The sequence below is a fragment of the Pan paniscus genome, chromosome 20 (assembly GCF_029289425.2).
Source record: "Pan paniscus chromosome 20, NHGRI_mPanPan1-v2.0_pri, whole genome shotgun sequence".
NCBI lineage: Eukaryota > Metazoa > Chordata > Mammalia > Primates > Hominidae > Pan > Pan paniscus.
In genome coordinates, this window is record NC_073269.2 from 61,592,537 (window position 1) to 61,607,849 (window position 15,313).

Here is a 15,313-nt window from a genome sequence, read left to right on the forward strand (position 1 = left end):
CAACCCAAGAATGGTTTGGTCCACAGCCACATATATGTTTATTCTGCGAGTCCGTGTCCCACAGTCTGAGACTCTTCTTCCCCTCCCCTTCCCGCCCCGTGAAGTGGCCCGGGGCCGAGCCCCGCCTCCATCTCGGCTCAGCCAATTCCCACCCAGTTTCCAGGAGTCTCATTTGCATTTCCGGGAGCAGCTGTCCAATGGGAAGGCAGCAGCCTGCCCCCCCCACAAGGGGGCGGCACTCCTGGTGGATCGCACCACTCTTGGGATCCAGGGATGGGGGGAACGCGCTTCCACTGAGGTCCGGGTGACAGGAGGGTGGTCTTCCCTCAAGGCAGGGTTGGAGTTCAGTGGAGGAGGGAGTTCTGGCCTTGGAAGAGGCCCAGCAGTCCGCTGTCTGGGGCGGGCTCCTTGATGAGCTTCTGGATCTGTAAGGGCAGGGGGCGATGGGTCAGGAAGCGTCTAGGGTCCCGATCTCCATGGATGACAAATCTGAGGGACACCTCTCCGTCTTCATCTCTCGGACCTTCTGGCTAGCTGCTGCCCAAGACAACACTCCCTCTTCTCAAGACTTTTCCTGGGGCCTCCCTTTCATTACACGTGACTGGTTGAGTTCCTCACTGCCCGCCATCTTGGTGTGCTTTGCGGGCTTGGACCACTAAGGGTGGACAGCTCTGTGCTGGGGCTTCCTGTCTACACCTTCCTCTTCTTAAGTAACCTCATTTCTCCCATCCCTCTTCTGGGCCCTCGGCTCACAAATCCAGCCTGGACTTTGCCCCTGAACTCGACTCATCTATCTAACTGCCTCTTAGATAGACATGAGCAACCAACCGCATTTCATCCATCTGCAAGTCCCAGCAAGTTTATCTCCAGAAAATAAAAGAAAGAAAGAAAGAAAGAAACAACAACAACAACAACAAAAAAAGCCTGCATCCCCACTGCCTCATCACCGCTTGCCTGGGCGCCCAAATTAACCTCCTTACTGACAGGTCTCCCTCCTCCCCTCTATGCCACACTCCCTAATCCACTGGTCACACAGGGCCAGAAAGAACTTTGTAAACTGCCGATCTGATATGGCCAGCTCCCCTGCATCAAACCCTGATGGCTGCCCGTGGCTGAAATCCCAAACCTCTGGGCTCTGACTCCTGCGGGAAGACAGGCTGCTGGCTCCTCCCGCGTGGTGCTCACCCTGGCCTGCTACAGCTCCTCAAAGAAAGCTCAGTCCCCCTCCCCTGGGAACACTGTGAGTGCCTGATGCCCCCTTCCCCGGCAGCTCAGAATTCAGGGCCACCTCTGCCACTCTTGCTCATCCCTCTGCAACTCCTGCCCCAGCTGGGGGTCACAATGTGTCACTGAACATGGATTGCTGCAGACTCCAGGGCTCACCACAGTGGCTGGCACAGAGTGGGTGCTCGGTGAATGTCCCACAGAGCTGAACTAGAAGGAAGGCAAGGAGCAGACCTGGGAGGGCCTGGGAATGTCAAGGTCTGGGGCCTCTCCAGCATCCTGAGGGCCAACAGCTTGAAGCAGGGGGGCCCAGTACCTGGCTGACCCCGGTAGCAGGGTGGCCAGTGGAGTCTGAGAAACTGGAGGAGGGGCACCCGGGCCGGAAGGGGCAGAGGTGGAGGAGATGGAGAGTTGGAGATGGGTGTGGACGGGTCAAGGGGCTTCTATCTAGAGGGTCTCTGCTGACCTGTTCTTCCCCAGTGTCCGCCTGGTCACTCCCTCCTTCAGTTCATTCTAAAGTCACCTGCTCCAGGATGCCCCCCAGACCCTCCAATACAAACCCCCTCCTCTGTGCCCTGACCCTCTGGATCGCCTCCCCCATTTTATTGTTCTCTGTGGCCCCTGTGGTCTATCTGTGGGCTCCTTTCATGGATTTATGGCAGTGACAGTGACCAGCAGCCTCCCCTCCAAGAACCTGGCTCCCCCTGGAGGCGGCAGCCTGCTGGTGCCGAGATGTATTCTCAGAGCCCAAAGACAAGACCTTTGACAGATGCAGGGGAGGTGGGGGCGGCCAGGCAGGCATTACCTCCTTGAACTGGGGGTGGGCGGCATCGCCCACAAGCTGCAGAATGAGCCCTTCGCTGGTGGAGAGGAAGGCACCACTCTGTCTCATGCGGGCCAGAGCCACCAGCCGGTCCACCTGGCTGTGAGTGGGAGGGAGGGAGGGAAGGTTGGTGTGGACGCTGCAGTCTGGACACCCAGACACGCAGGCACCCTGGTGGGAATGCCGCCTGTGGCCCTTCCTGGGAGCCCCTGATGGCCCCCACGTGCACCCACCCAGGCAGGGGCCCTCTCACCTGCGTGAGGAGCAGGCGTCCACCACCACGTGGACCTGCAGCCCCCGGTCTAGGAGGTCCAGGGTCGTGTTCTGTGGGTAGAGAGAGGTCAGGGCCAACCCCGGATAAGAACGGGGGTCCTGGGTAAGGAATTGGGGATGGTGAGTCAGAATTAGGGGCCCAGAATGGGGAGGAGGGAGGCTCGGATCAGAGGAGGGGGCCCCCAGGTCAGGAGGGGATCCAAGATAGGATGGGGCCCACAGGTGAGGAGAGAGGGCCCAGGTCAGGATGGGGGTCCTGCAGGGAAGTGGAGGTTTCTGGTCAGGGAAGGAGGTTCTATTTAGGATGGGGGTCCCAGGTTAGAACGAGGGACCCCTGGGGTCAGTCAGCATCTCACCAAGATGCAGGCCTGTGCCTCAATGCCACAGAGCAGCACAGAGCGCAGCTGGGGCCGACTGTCCAGCTCCTGCTGCAGGGCAGGCACCATGCTGAAGCAGGTCTTGGCCAGCGGCCGAAGGCCCTCAGTCCCCAGCTCGGGCACCGTGGGGCCCAGGCCTTGTGGGTACTGCTCCGTCAGCATGACTGGCACCTCAAGCAGCTGGGCCACCTGTGCCAGTGACGGGGAAGAAAGGTCAGGGTCTGAGGGAAGAAGAGCTGGGCCTGGACTCCTGCGTCTGAGGGAGGAGGGGCTGGGCCTGGACTCCTGCGTCTGAGGGAGGAGGGGCTGGGCCACTCCTGGGTCTGAGCGAGGAGGAGCTGGGCCTGGATTTCTGGGTCTGAGGGAGAGGGGCTGGGCCTGGACTTCTGGGTCTGAGGAAAGAGGGGCTGGGGGTCTGGACTCCTGGGTGTGAGGGACGAGGGGCTGGGGGTCTGGACTCCTGGGTGTGAGGGACGAGGGGCTGGGGGTCTGGACTCCTGGGTGTGAGGGACGAGGGGCTATGCCTGGACTCCTGAGTCTGAGGGAGGAGGAGCTGGGCCTGGACTCCTGGGTCTGAGGGAAGAGGAAGTGGGCCTGGATCCCTGGGTCTGAAGGAAGAGGAGTTGGGCCTGGACGCCTGGGTCTGAGGGTGGAGGGCTGAGCCTGGATCCTGGATCTGAGGGTGGAGGACTGAGCCTGGATCCTGGGTCTGAGGGTGGAGGGCTGAGCCTGGATCCTGGGTCTGAGGGTGGAGGGCTGAGCCTGGATCCTGGGTCTGAGGGTGGAGGGCTGAGCCTGGATCCTGGGTCTGAGGGTGGAGGGCTGAGCCTGTATCCTGGGTCTGAGGGTGGAGGGCTGAGCCTGGATCCTGGGTCTGAGGGTGGAGGGCTGAGCCTGGATCCTGGGTCTGAGGGTGGAGGGCTGAGCCTGTATCCTGGGTCTGAGGGTGGAGGGCTGAGCCTGGATCCTGGGTCTGAGGGTAGGGGGCTGAGGTCATACCTTGAGCATGCGGGCAGCCACTGAGACGATCTGTGGGAAGTAGGCGATGTTGTGGCGGAACTTCTCCTGCATGTCACACAGGAACAGGATAGAGGATCCTGGGAGGACTCGGCCCAGGCTGGGCCTGGCAGCCGCCATTTTCTGGGGGTGGGCAGAGGGACGGTGGGTCAGGCCCGAGGGCTCCTCTCAGTGTCTCCAGCTGGCGTCCAGGTCCTCACACTCAGAGCCTGGCAGGGCCCGGGGCACCTTGCCAACCTTCTTCCCACCTCCAGGTCTCTGTGTCTGCTGTTCCCCGGGCCTGGAATGGGCTTCTTTCTTATTTCTGTCCTATTCGGCAGGGAGGTGACTTCCTTGGGAAGCCTTCTGGGCCCCATCCACACGTGGCTCCGGGTGTCCCTCTCCTGGTCCCTGCGTTCTCCTTGCTGAGGACTGTGCACAACGTCAAGGAGTGCTTCATGATCCCGGTTACCATCCGCCCTGGTTACCATCCACCCCAGTTACTATCAGTCCCGGTTACCATCCACCCCAGTTACTATCAGTCCCAGTTACCATCCACCCCGGTTACCATCCACCCTGGTTACTATCAGTCCCGGTTACCATCCACCCCGGTTACCATCCACCCTGGTTACTATCAGTCCCGGTTACCATCAGCCCTGGTTACCATCAGCCTCAGTTACCATCTGCCCCGGTTACCATCAGCCCCAGTTACCATCCACCCCAGTTACCATCCACCCCAGTCACCATCCACCCTGGTCACCATCCGCCCCGGTTACCATCCACCCCGGTTACTATCAGATCCCAGTTACCATCAGTCCTGGTTACCATCAGCCCCAGTTACTATCAGATCCTGGTTACCAATAGATCCGGGTTACCAACAGCCCCAGTTACCATCAGTCCTGGTTACCATCAGATCCTGGTTACCATCAGCCCCGGTTACCATCAACCCCGGTTACCATCAACCCCAGTTACCATCAGATCTCAGTTACCACCAGCCCTCGTTACTATCAGATCCTGGTTACCATCAGATCCTGGTTACATCAGTCCTGGTTGCTGTCAGCCCCAGTTACTGTCAGATCCCGGTTACATCAGTCCCAGTTACCGTCAGCCCCGGTTACTATCAGATCCCGGTTACATCAGTCCCGGTTACCGTCAGCCCCGGTTACTATCAGATCCCGGTTACATCAGCCCCAGTTACTGTCAGCCCTGGTTACCATCAGCCCCAAAACGGAGGCTCTGCTGGGCGTCCTCCTGTGTTGGGCCAGCCCACTCCCCAGGGCCTCCTGAATGAAGGGTCCACCCTGATCCTCACCCCGCTCCAAGAGGAAACTGAGGCCATATTCTTCAGTCATAGGAAAGAAGGGGGACCCTGCACAGGCCACAACCTGGATAGACCTCAACACAAAGGCCACGGAGTGTGCGATCCCGTTTTCCTGAAATGCCCAGAACAGGCAAATCCACAGACAGAAAGCAGATGGGGCCGGGTGCAGTGGCTCACGCCTATAATCCCAGCACTTTGGGAGGCTGAGGTGGGCGGATCACCTGAGGTCAGTTCAAGACCAGCCTGGCTAACATGGCGAAACCCTGTCTCTACTAAAAATACAAAAATTAGCCAGGCAGTGGCGGGTGCCTGTAACTCAGCTGCTTGGGAGGCTGAGGCAGGAGAATCGCTTGAAACCCAGGAGGCAGAGGTTGTAGTGAGCCGAGATCACACCACTGCACTCCAGCCTGGGTGACTGAGCAAGACTCTGTCTCAAAAAAAAAAAGAGACTGGGCTTGGTGGCACACGCCTGTAATCCCAGGACTTTGGGAGGCCGAGGCGGGCGGATCATCTGAGGCCAGGGGTTTGAGACCAGCCTGGCCAACATGGTGAAACCCCGTATCTACTAAAAATACAAAAAATCAGCCAGGCACGGTGGCACGCACCTGTTGTCCCAGCTACTTGGGAGGCTGAGGCAGGAGAATCACTTGAACCTGGGAGGCGGAGGTTGCAGTGAGCAGAGATAGCACCACTGCCAGTCCAGCCTGGACAATAAGAGCAAAACTCCATCTCAAAAAAAAAAAAAAGAGAAAGAAAGCAGATGGTTGGCTGCCAGGGGCTGTGGCCGGGAGGAATTCAGGTTGACTGCTGGGGGGTGTAGTTTTCAGTTTGGGATGGTGAAAATGCTCTGGGACTTGGTGGTGACGGCTGCAGAACAGCATGACTATGAATGCCGCTCCACTGCATTTTCAAATGGCTGAAAGGGTAAGTTTTATGTTAAGTGCATTTTACCACAAGTAAAAAAAAAAAAAAAGAAAAGAAAGAAAAGAAAAGAAAGAAAAAAAGGACAGGCTGGTGAAGCCACCTGGCCAGCAATTCTTTTGCAGGGGAGGAAACCTCGACCCAGAGGGCCCGTTAACCTGCCCTAAGTCCTGCAGCCATACAGGGCACACCTGACTTCCACTCGGTCAGTGCGTCTATGCTGTCAGAGCGTCTACACCGCAGGGGCCCTGAATCAGCACGTCTTGGCCTACGTCCCTGGGACGTAGCTTTTGGGTCTCCGAGTTTGCTGCACAAGTGAGGGTTTGGGCTGGGCTTTTGTCTGCAGCTCTCTCCCCGTCTGTGTGTACAATTTGTTTGTACTTAACTCATTTATTCATTAATTCACCAGGGAAATGGGAGACCCTGGAGGCTCAATGGAGGCAAGACAGAAGGTGTTCTGGGAAGCTGAGGGAGGCAGGGCACTCAACAAGAAGCTGCTATTTTCTTTTCTTTTTTTTTTTTTTTTTTTTTTTTTGAGATGGAGTCTTGCTCTGTCACCCAGGCTGGAGTGTAGTGGCGTGATCTTGGCTCACTGCAAGCTCTGCCTCCCAGGTTCAAGGATTCTCCTGCCTCAGTCTCCCAAGTAGCTGGGATTACAGGCTTGTGCCACCACGCCTGGCTAATTTTTGTATTTTTAGTAGAGATGGGGTTTCACCATGTTGGCCAGGCTGGTCTTGAACTCCTGACCTCGTGATCCACCCGCCTCAGCCTCCCAAAGTGCTGGTGATTACAGGTATGAGCCACCGCACCTGGCCTTGAGCTGCTATTTTCAAAGCTGGGTAGTGAGGACACTGTTGTTCCTTGTCTTTCTTTCTCTCTCTCGTCCTGGCCTCAAGCAACCCTCCTGCCTTGGCCTCCCTGTACTATTTTTTCTTTTTAAGACAGGGTCTCATAGTGTCACCCAGGTTGGAGTACAGTGGCGCAATCATAGCTCACTGCATCCTTAACCTCCTGGGCTCAAGTGATCATCCCACCTCAGCCTCCCAAGTAGCTAGAGCTCCAGGTGTATGCCACCACACCTGGCTAATTTTTGTATTTTTATATTTTTAGAGACAGGGTCTTCCTATGTTGCCCAGGCTGGTCTCGAACTCCTGGGTTCAAGTGAACCTCCCCCCTCAGCCTTGCAACATGCTGGGATTACAAGCGTGAGCCACCGCGCCTGGCCTATTATTCTTTGAACATAATCCATCTACCATAGCAAATGTTTTCTATGTGCGCCATATCTCAAGTTTAAAAACGAATAAATGGTTAAAATGGTCAATTTTATGTTGTGCAAATTTTATCTCATTAAATAAAATTGAATGGAAACTCCCTCTGAAACAAAACCACAGTGAATTAATCCCATAATTACAACTGTGATAAGTGGGATTTGGAGGGAGTCAGATACAGCTTGGCAGGGGCTGCAGTGTTCTCCTAGAGAAACTGAAGACACAAAAATGATCTTTTCACAAAACACAAAGCTGACTATTACTCCCCTGTCTCAAACTGTCCCCTGACCCCCGTGGATTCTCTCTGTCCTCAGGACTAAGATGCAGACGCCCCTTTCCCCCCCGCCCCGCACTGCTCTGAAGACCCTCCAGCCTCAGCCCAGCCACTCCCTCCTCTCAAACAGCCCTTGCGGTTTCCTCCCCATGGAGTGACCCTCTCACGCCCACTCATGTGCTAACTCTTCCTCCCCTGTGCAGGAGGCGGGACCTGGGACACCCGGGCCCCACGGGATGGTTCTGAGGGAACCAGGAGCTGGAGAGCTGACAGATGGGTCACAAGGGCCCTGGAGTCTCTCTGCTGAGGGCAGTGAGGAGCCATGGAGGGGCAGATCTGGGGGCCAGCATGTCCAAAAGCCTAGGACAGGCATGTGGAGCACCCAGGAACTCCCCTCTGGCCTGGTAGGAGTGTGGGTCACAACAACTCCTAGGGACAGCCGAGCAGCTGCATTTCTCAAAATGATGGATACACAAACCCTCTGACCTCAAAAGCTGCTCCTAAGCATTTATCCTACAGACATTCATGTGAAACGACACAGGATTATTCATTACAGGACTCTTCCCCAGGGCAAAGGAGCAGAAGTAAGTATCAATGTCCACAATGAGGGTACTGGTTACGTAAGTCATGCCATCACTATACTCTGTTATTTCTCGCAGCCAGAAAAAATTACGAGGAAGCTCTTTAAGTAACAATACGAAAACATGTTTGAGAGAAGTGAAAAAGAAGCAGAACAGTGTGTATGGAATGCTCCTTTTTGTGCCAAAGAAAAAAGGGAGAGGAAAATGTGTCTGTGTTGCCTATATCTATATCTGCTATCTCTGGCAAACAAGCAAGAAACGGGAGACTCAGGCGGGTGAACCAGGCACCGGGGAAGTGTGTAGGAGCCTTTTCACTGGGTCCTATTCTGTTTCTTCTGAATTCTGGACAATGTGCAACAAGTTGTCTAGTCAATACTATATACAATAAAGGGTTGACATAAAGCCAAAACCCGGCAAAACTGACCTATGGCGTCAGAAGCCAGGACAGTGACTGCCCTTGGACCACAGTGATGGAAACGACGACGGCGGGAGATCCTGGGATGTGGCGCATGTTTGACTTTTTTCTTTGGATACTTGTTTACACCAGGGTGCTCCCTTTATAAATATTTATTTAAGCTGTGTATTTGCAAACCGTTCGATTTTCTGCGTATGTGGTATTATTCCAGAAAAAGTGTTCAAAATGCAAAATACAAAGATGGCTTCAGGCCCCCGCCGTGCGGTTGAACTGGAGGCAAAGGCCAGAGAGCAGGAGGTCGGCGCTGGGGCCCAGTGGGACAGGGGACAGTCAGGAAGGGGCAGCTGGGACGGTGGGGAAAGTCGGGGAGAAAGGCCCCCAGTTTCTGGTCGAGCGAGGGGCATGATCTGAAGATTCATAGGGGATCCCGGGGAGGGGAACTGGTTTTTGGGAGATGAAAAATTGGGGTAAGGGTGGGTGTGTGAGAGAGAGAGATGTGAAGGGGAGGTCTGGGCTGGAGAGGGTTGGGCGTGTCCTGCGGAACGAGGAGCGATTCAGCCTGGGTGGAGGGTACCCAAGGCCAAAGGGGGCGTGGCTGGAGGTGGGCGGCAACAGGGGGCGGGGTAGGGCCGTTGATTTCCCCACCCGGTCTCGGAAACCCGGCCTCGGAGCCCGGACTTCCCGGCTGTGTGACCTTGGGCAAGTTTCTCTTTGTCTTAGCCTCAGTTTTCTCGTCGGAGAAATGGGGATTAAACCTGCCCACCCCCCAGCGCTGTTACAGAGGCGGCAGGCGCGACCCGGGGACGCTTCCAATCTCTGGCCAGCCAATTCTGGCGGGGCCAGGTGGAGTCCTCCTTCTGGTCCTGTGACCTTGGCCCGGGACGCCCAGGCAGAGCCTCAGTTTCCCCATCTGCTAGGCGGTAAGGTCGGTCTCCAAATAGCGCCAGCAGCGAGAGAGGACTTACCCGGAAGGTGCCGGGTTCGAGCCCGGAACGGCCCCTCTGCAGGTGAGGCGGGGGCACCCTCACCTCTCGGCGCTCGGACGGCCACCGCTGAGGCCTCTTGCGGGCTTCCCAGGGCTGGTTACCGTTTCGTTAGGGCTGGACACGTGGCCCACCCCCTGCACCGTCCGTTTTCCGCCCACTTGGGCCCAGCCGTCCAATCGACACTCAACATGCTCTGCCTCGCCCCTCTCTCCGGCCAATCCGCATGTGCCGCTGCCTCTGCCCGCAATCGGCGCTCACCAACTCACCCCGCCCCCTGCCTCTCAACCAATCCGCATATGCCGCTGCTTTGCTCCCGCCCCAGGGGGGGGCGGTGCCGGCAAGGCTGTCAGTCTCAAGAAAATGATTAGCTCGCAAAGGCACCGTGGGGGCGGGGCAGCAGGTCGTTCTGCCAATGGAGAGCCGTAGAGGGCGTGAGTGGCGGCCGACGGGGCGGAGTCGCGCGGTGGTCTCCGAAGGCTCAGACTCTGGCTGGAGAGAGGGCGTCTCGGCCGGCCCCATTGCACAGAGCAGACCGCCGAGGCCGGGAGAGAGAGAGGCGTCTTACCTAGAGTAGAGGCATGTCTGCGGTTCGAACCCTGGCCCTCTCTCAAGAAACGGAGGCTTACAAAGATACCCAAGCACTTTCCAGGAAGGGGCTGGCTGAGGGAGCGATCAAGTGAGGAATTTGACACCCCCCTGTCCTTTGCGCTCTGTGGTGCCTCAGTTTCCCCATCTCTACAGCACCTGCCTCCTCGGGTGGTGTTTAGAATAATTTAGACTCTGTGCTTGGAAATGGAGGTTGAGAGAAAGAGAGAATTTCCTATCTGTCTTGGAATAAATCCAAACTCCTCCCAATTCACGGTCGGCCTTCCTGGTCCGTGCAGACCTCGCCTCTCACCACTCCCCCTGCTCACTCCGCTCCAGCCACAGGGGTCCCCTCTTGCTGTTCCCTCAATGTCCCACCGCAGGGCCTTTGCACGTGTGCTGCCTCAGCCTGGAATCTTAGGACTCCCCATGGCCCAACCTTCCAGGCTTTCAAAACCTTTCCTGACCACCTGGTGTCAGGTAGCCCTTCCATCAGGTCGCTGTTTTTAATTTTTTTGAAACATCAAAAAAAAAAAGAAAAAAATTGCTCTATCACCCAGGCTGGAGTACCATGGTACGATCACAGCTTGCTGCAGCCTCAACCTCCCGGGCTCAAGCGATCCTCCCACCTCAGCCTCCTGAGTAGCTGGGACCACAGGTATGCGCCACCACACCTGACTAATTTTTTAATTTTTTTGTAAAGATGGAGGTCTCACTCTTGCCCAGGCTGGTCTTGAACTCCTGGGCTCAAGTGATCCGCCTGCCTTGGCCTCCCAGAGTGCCGCGATTACAGGTGTGAGCCGCCGCACCCGGCCTTGTGTTTTATTTTCTTTTCAGCACTAACTCCAATCTGAATTGGAAATGAATCTTGCTTTTTGAAAAATGCATGGATATACTCTTTTATTGTCTGTTCCCCGCCAAAACACACACATGCACACAGAACAGGGAGCTCCCTGAGGCAGGGGTCCCGTCTGCCTCGTTCACAGCTGAATCCTCAAGTCCTAGACCTGGGCCTGGCCCATAGTAGGCGCTCGATACATCTTTGGGAATAAATGACAGGAGAGCAGACATTAGGCAGAGGTGAGCCTGGGTGAGAGTGAGGGGTGGATGCCGAGCTGGGGCTAGGCAGAAGGAAGGGGGAAGGCAGGAAAGCAAGAAGAGGTGGAGGTGGGGCCCCTGGGCCCAGGAGGAGACCCCTGAGGCAGTGGTCTGAAGTGGGGGTCTGGGTTGGTTTATTTTCCCAGGGGCTGCCAGGAAGGGAGCGGACAGGTTGGGGGCTCCTGGAGAGGGCTGTAGAGCCGTCGTGGAGGGGCCCCTGGCTTGTCCTGGGTTCTGGGCTGGGTTGTGATTGGCCTCATGGGGAGCTGGTCCCCCAACCCTCGGGGATCCCCTGAGAATCCCAGGCACGAGGCACCTCCCAGCAGTCCACCCAACCCCAGTCGGGAGCCACGAGATCAGCCTCTTCCCCCAGGGCATGCTGGGGAAGGGGCAGGGGGCCGCAGAAATGTGGGACCTGCCTCAGGTCCAGCTGGCCCAGGTCGCGATGGGACAGACCCGGCGCTGGCAGGGGAGCATCAGGACCAGAGGAGGGGTCCCATGGCATTGAGGCACACTCTGGGGTGAGCGCAATGTTGTCAAAGAGGTCGAGGGTAGAGGTGTCCAGGGCAGCGAGACTCAGGCTGGCGCTGGCATGGGGAGCCTCAGTGGGGGCCACAGCACAGGCCACTCCCAGGAAGGGGGATGGAGGCGGCGGGGGTGGCTTTTGGAGCGAGGGTCTCTGGGGAGGTGCCTCCTGGGACAGGATGGAGAGGGCCAGGCGCTGGGTGGCGGCCTCAATCTTGGTGAACTGCCTGTAAAGACAGATGTGAGCAGGCTGGTCTCTAACGCCTGAACTCAAGCGATCCTCCTGCCTCGGCCTTTCAAGGTGCTGGGATTGCAGGCTTGAGCCACCACCCCCGGCCAGCATATTTGCAAGGGTCACCTATGTGGTTGCATCACACCATGCTAGTTATTTATTTTGGTGATTCCTGACCGTCCGCCACCCCCATGAAAACACAACCTTCACGACAGCAAGGAACTTTATCTGCTTTGCTAACTGGCCTGGCACACAGTAGGCACTCAATAAATGCACGTTGACTGTTGCTGGCATCCAGCCCTGGGGGCTGCTCCTCTCTGTCTGTACCTGGTCTCCCCAAGCCAAGGGTGCTGGTTGCTCCTTCCCCTCTTCCCCGTCCCGTGCCCACCTTCCCCACCAGCCCCCTCACCTGCAGATCTGGTTGTGCAGAAACCTTCTGTGGTTGGGCCGCCTCTTGGGGGGCCGGGTGCGCCGGGGCTGCAGGGCCCGCAGCATGTGGGCGGCCGCCCCGCTCACAAAGGCACACAGCTCCCGGGGGCCGGGCTCGGAGACCCCAGGGCCTTCGGGGACCCCGGGGTGCATGGCCAGGGTGGTCTGGAGTAACTCCCCACAATATTGCTGACCAAAGCACCCCCCAAATCTGTGAGCAGGGAGGGGCAGGGGACTCTGGAGGCCCAGGCACCCCGGGCTGGGGAGGAGGCAGGGCTGGGAATTGGGCCAAGGCCTCCCCACTGTGCCCTAACCCTGTCCCCACCTCCCAGGAGCCCGACCTGAAGTCTGAGGGAGCGGCAGGTGGGGGCTAATATAGGAAGGCAGGGAACAGGGAGGGGAGGGGGCTTTCTGGGACCTTCTAAGTGCCCAATTAGCGCATAGTTGGACCTGGGATATGGAACCCGCGTGCGTCGGCGGGGGGACAGAGAATGGTGCCTGGAGATGGCCAATTAAGGGAACAAAGGCCTCGTTCGGGAGGCGAGGCCGCCAGTAAGTCAAATGCAGCGATTGAGCGTGGAGGACCCTTAATTGGAGCCGTGGGGAGGGGGCTGGGAGGGAGGGGAGCTGGGCTGCACCTGCCCACCCACCCTCAGACACACCTGTGCCTCCCTCCCTCTGCTCAGCCCGGCACCTTAGGAGGGGAAACCGAGGCTCCCAAAGGGGCTGGTGCGGGCCGAGGTCTCCAGCCAGCAGGAGGGGTTGGCTCCTGGAGGGTCACCCCCGAAATCCTGGGGCTCATAGAATCCTGAGCAGCAGAGTGAGGGAGGAGAGGGGAAGGGTGTGGCAGGACGGGAGGGGACGGGAGAACAGGGCGCAGTCTCCCCCAGGGTGTTTTATGGAGGCACTGGGACCCCTGGTGTCTGTGGGAGGCAGAGGATGGGCCGGGTCCCCTTGTTTCTGGAAGGGTGTTGGCCGGAGCGGGGACACTGGGTCTCAGGTTGGGTAGGGGAGCACCGGGTGTGACAGCCTCAGTCTCTGCTTGGACCCCCACCCTCGGGGGTCTGCTCTGGGAAGCCAGGATGTTTCCCGAAATTGGTGTAACAAATGACCACGGCTCAGTACCTAGAACCGCACGCGCTGATTCTCCTGCCTGAAGCAGGGATTTAAACCTGACATCACGAGTTTGCTTCCCAGGCCCGCTCACTGGCCAGCAGTACTATGGGCAAGGTCAGCAGTTGAGGTCCTACCAGGTCTAGGGTGGGGGCCAGCAGGCAGGTGGGGGCATATTGGGAGCTGGGGCTGAGTGCAGCCAGTGATGTTGCCAGAGGTCCAGTTTCCTGTCAGCAGGACATGGTGAGACCAGCTGCAGTAGGACAGACAGACACCCAGTGCCCTCACCAGCCATGGCATGTACACGTTGACTGCTACCCCTGCCATGCTCAACACTACCACTGTGCTGAACCACTGCACAGGTGGGGCTGCTGGGCCTGGTGTGGCCGGTGTCTGTGTTGGGGACATCATTGGCCTCCCATGTTTCTCTCGGGTGTCTCCAAGGGTCTCCAGCCTCCTAGACAGCCCCTTGTACTCTGCCCCTTGGTCCCTCTGCCTGCCAGCTGTCTGTGACTCACACTAGCCCCATTGCTATCTCTCCATCTCGCCCACCCTTGCTCGTTCCTCTTCTGCTCCTCCTGGCTTTCTGTCCATCCCTGGGTTATCCACAATTCTCTCAACTATCATCTATGTATCACCTGCCTATCTATGGATCTATCATCTATGTATGTGTGTATGTATGTATATATCTATTTTTAGAGACAGAGTCTGGTTCCGCCACCCAGGATGCACTGCAGTGTTGTGATCCTGGCTCACTGCAGCCTTGACCTCTTGGGCTCAAGGGGTCCTTCCACCTCAGCCTCCTGAGAAGCTAGGACTACAGGCACCTGCCACCATGCTTGGCTAATTTTTTTCTTTTGTAGAGATGGGGTCTCACTATGTTGCCCAGGCTGGTCTCAAACTTCTGGGTTCAAGTGATTCTCCTGCCTTGACCTCCCAAAGTGCTGGGGTCACAGGCGAGAGCCACTGTGCCCAGCCTCTCTCCTCTGTATTGTCTCTCTGACTTCATCTCTCCCATTTGTGTTCCGGTTCCTCTCCCTGTCTCTGTCTCTTTCACCGTCTCTGGAGTTTCTCTCAGTGTTTATGTTTTAGACTCTGAATGCTCTTCACTGCCTGTCTCTCAGCTTTTCTGTTTCTGTCTCTCTGTCTTCCCCAGGGCATGGTGTGTGTGTGTGTGTGTGTGTGTGTGTGTGTGTGTGTGCACGTGTGTGATTGTTACTGGATGGTACTGTGCAGTTCCAGTCTCCTGGTGTCCAAAACAAAGAATTGGATGAGACGCGCACAGACAGCAAAGGAAAGGAGCAAACGTTTATGAAGCACAGTATTCCACTCTCAGAGGGGAGAGCGGACTGAGCTCTCCGAGATGAGATCAGCCCCAGTTTGTTACATTTCATGGCCTTTTTTTTTTTAAGGACTCTTTTTAAATTTATTTTTTATTTTTGAGATGGAGTCTTGCTCTGTCGCCCAGGCTGGAGTGCAGTGGTGCGATCTCAGCTCACTACAACCTCCGTCTCCCGGGTTCAAGTGATTCTCCTGCTTCTACCTCTAGAGTAGCTGGGATCACAGGCGTGTACCACCATGCCCAGCGAACTTTTGTGTGTTTTTAGTAGAGATGGGGTTTCACCATGTTGGCCAGGCTGGTCTCGAACTCCTGACCTCAAATGATCCGCCCGCCTTGGCCTCCCAAAGTGCCGGGATTACAGGCGTGAGCCACCGCGCCTGGCCGTACATTTCATGGTCTTTTATATGTTTTTCATCACTTGCTTAACCTCACTTTATCTCTTGTAAGTTAGTTGCTCATCCTTGCCTAATCTTACTTTATCTCTTTTGACCAAATTGCTCATCTTCAGCTTTATTTTTCGTGGCCAAACT

At 56.9% G+C, this 15,313-nt stretch overlaps 3 protein-coding genes across 8 annotated transcripts in view; 1 reads left to right on the forward strand and 2 right to left on the reverse strand.

The window, feature by feature from the left end:
* ZNF628 (zinc finger protein 628) overlaps positions 1-15,313 on the forward strand; it is a 78,319-nt gene that overhangs the window by 46,221 nt on the left and 16,785 nt on the right. The gene's annotated exons all lie outside the window — the stretch shown is intronic.
* On the reverse strand, positions 22-9,677 carry ISOC2 (isochorismatase domain containing 2). 6 transcript variants are annotated; one of them, XM_003807096.5, is made up of 6 exons: positions 9,439-9,677; positions 3,697-3,837; positions 2,677-2,886; positions 2,301-2,371; positions 2,030-2,147; positions 22-425 (listed from the first exon to the last, which is right to left on the reverse strand). In XM_003807096.5, the coding sequence occupies exons 2-6, from the start codon at positions 3,832-3,834 to the stop codon at positions 345-347; spliced, it is 618 nt and encodes a 205-aa protein (XP_003807144.1). In that variant the 5' UTR covers positions 3,835-3,837; positions 9,439-9,677; the 3' UTR covers positions 22-344. The 6 variants fall into 6 exon arrangements, with proteins under 6 accessions (XP_003807144.1, XP_054960189.1, XP_063455760.1 ...); XM_055104214.2 differs by having other exon boundaries at positions 3,697-4,125; positions 9,439-9,615; XM_063599690.1 differs by having other exon boundaries at positions 3,697-4,173; positions 9,439-9,615.
* C20H19orf85 (chromosome 20 C19orf85 homolog) lies at positions 10,928-12,678 on the reverse strand. The gene is made up of 2 exons (XM_055104216.3): positions 12,309-12,678; positions 10,928-11,894 (listed from the first exon to the last, which is right to left on the reverse strand). The coding sequence occupies exons 1-2, from the start codon at positions 12,479-12,481 to the stop codon at positions 11,399-11,401; spliced, it is 669 nt and encodes a 222-aa protein (XP_054960191.1). The 5' UTR covers positions 12,482-12,678; the 3' UTR covers positions 10,928-11,398.

What these genes read in the sequence shown, in the direction of transcription:
- ISOC2 (XM_003807096.5), bottom strand. Translation starts at nt 3,834, where the DNA reads ATGGCGGCTGCCAGGCCCAGCCTGGGCCGAGTCCTCCCAGGATCCTCT. An exon ending in AGGCACAGGCCTGCATCTTG is followed by an intron (nt 2,372 to 2,676) that starts GTGAGATGCTGA and finishes CTCTACCCACAG; the next exon opens with AACACGACCCTGGACCTCCT. An exon ending in GACGCCTGCTCCTCACGCAG is followed by an intron (nt 2,148 to 2,300) that starts GTGAGAGGGCCC and finishes TCCCACTCACAG; the next exon opens with CCAGGTGGACCGGCTGGTGG.
- C20H19orf85 (XM_055104216.3), bottom strand. Translation starts at nt 12,481, where the DNA reads ATGCACCCCGGGGTCCCCGAAGGCCCTGGGGTCTCCGAGCCCGGCCCC. An exon ending in CTGCACAACCAGATCTGCAG is followed by an intron (nt 11,895 to 12,308) that starts GTGAGGGGGCTG and finishes CTGTCTTTACAG; the next exon opens with GCAGTTCACCAAGATTGAGG.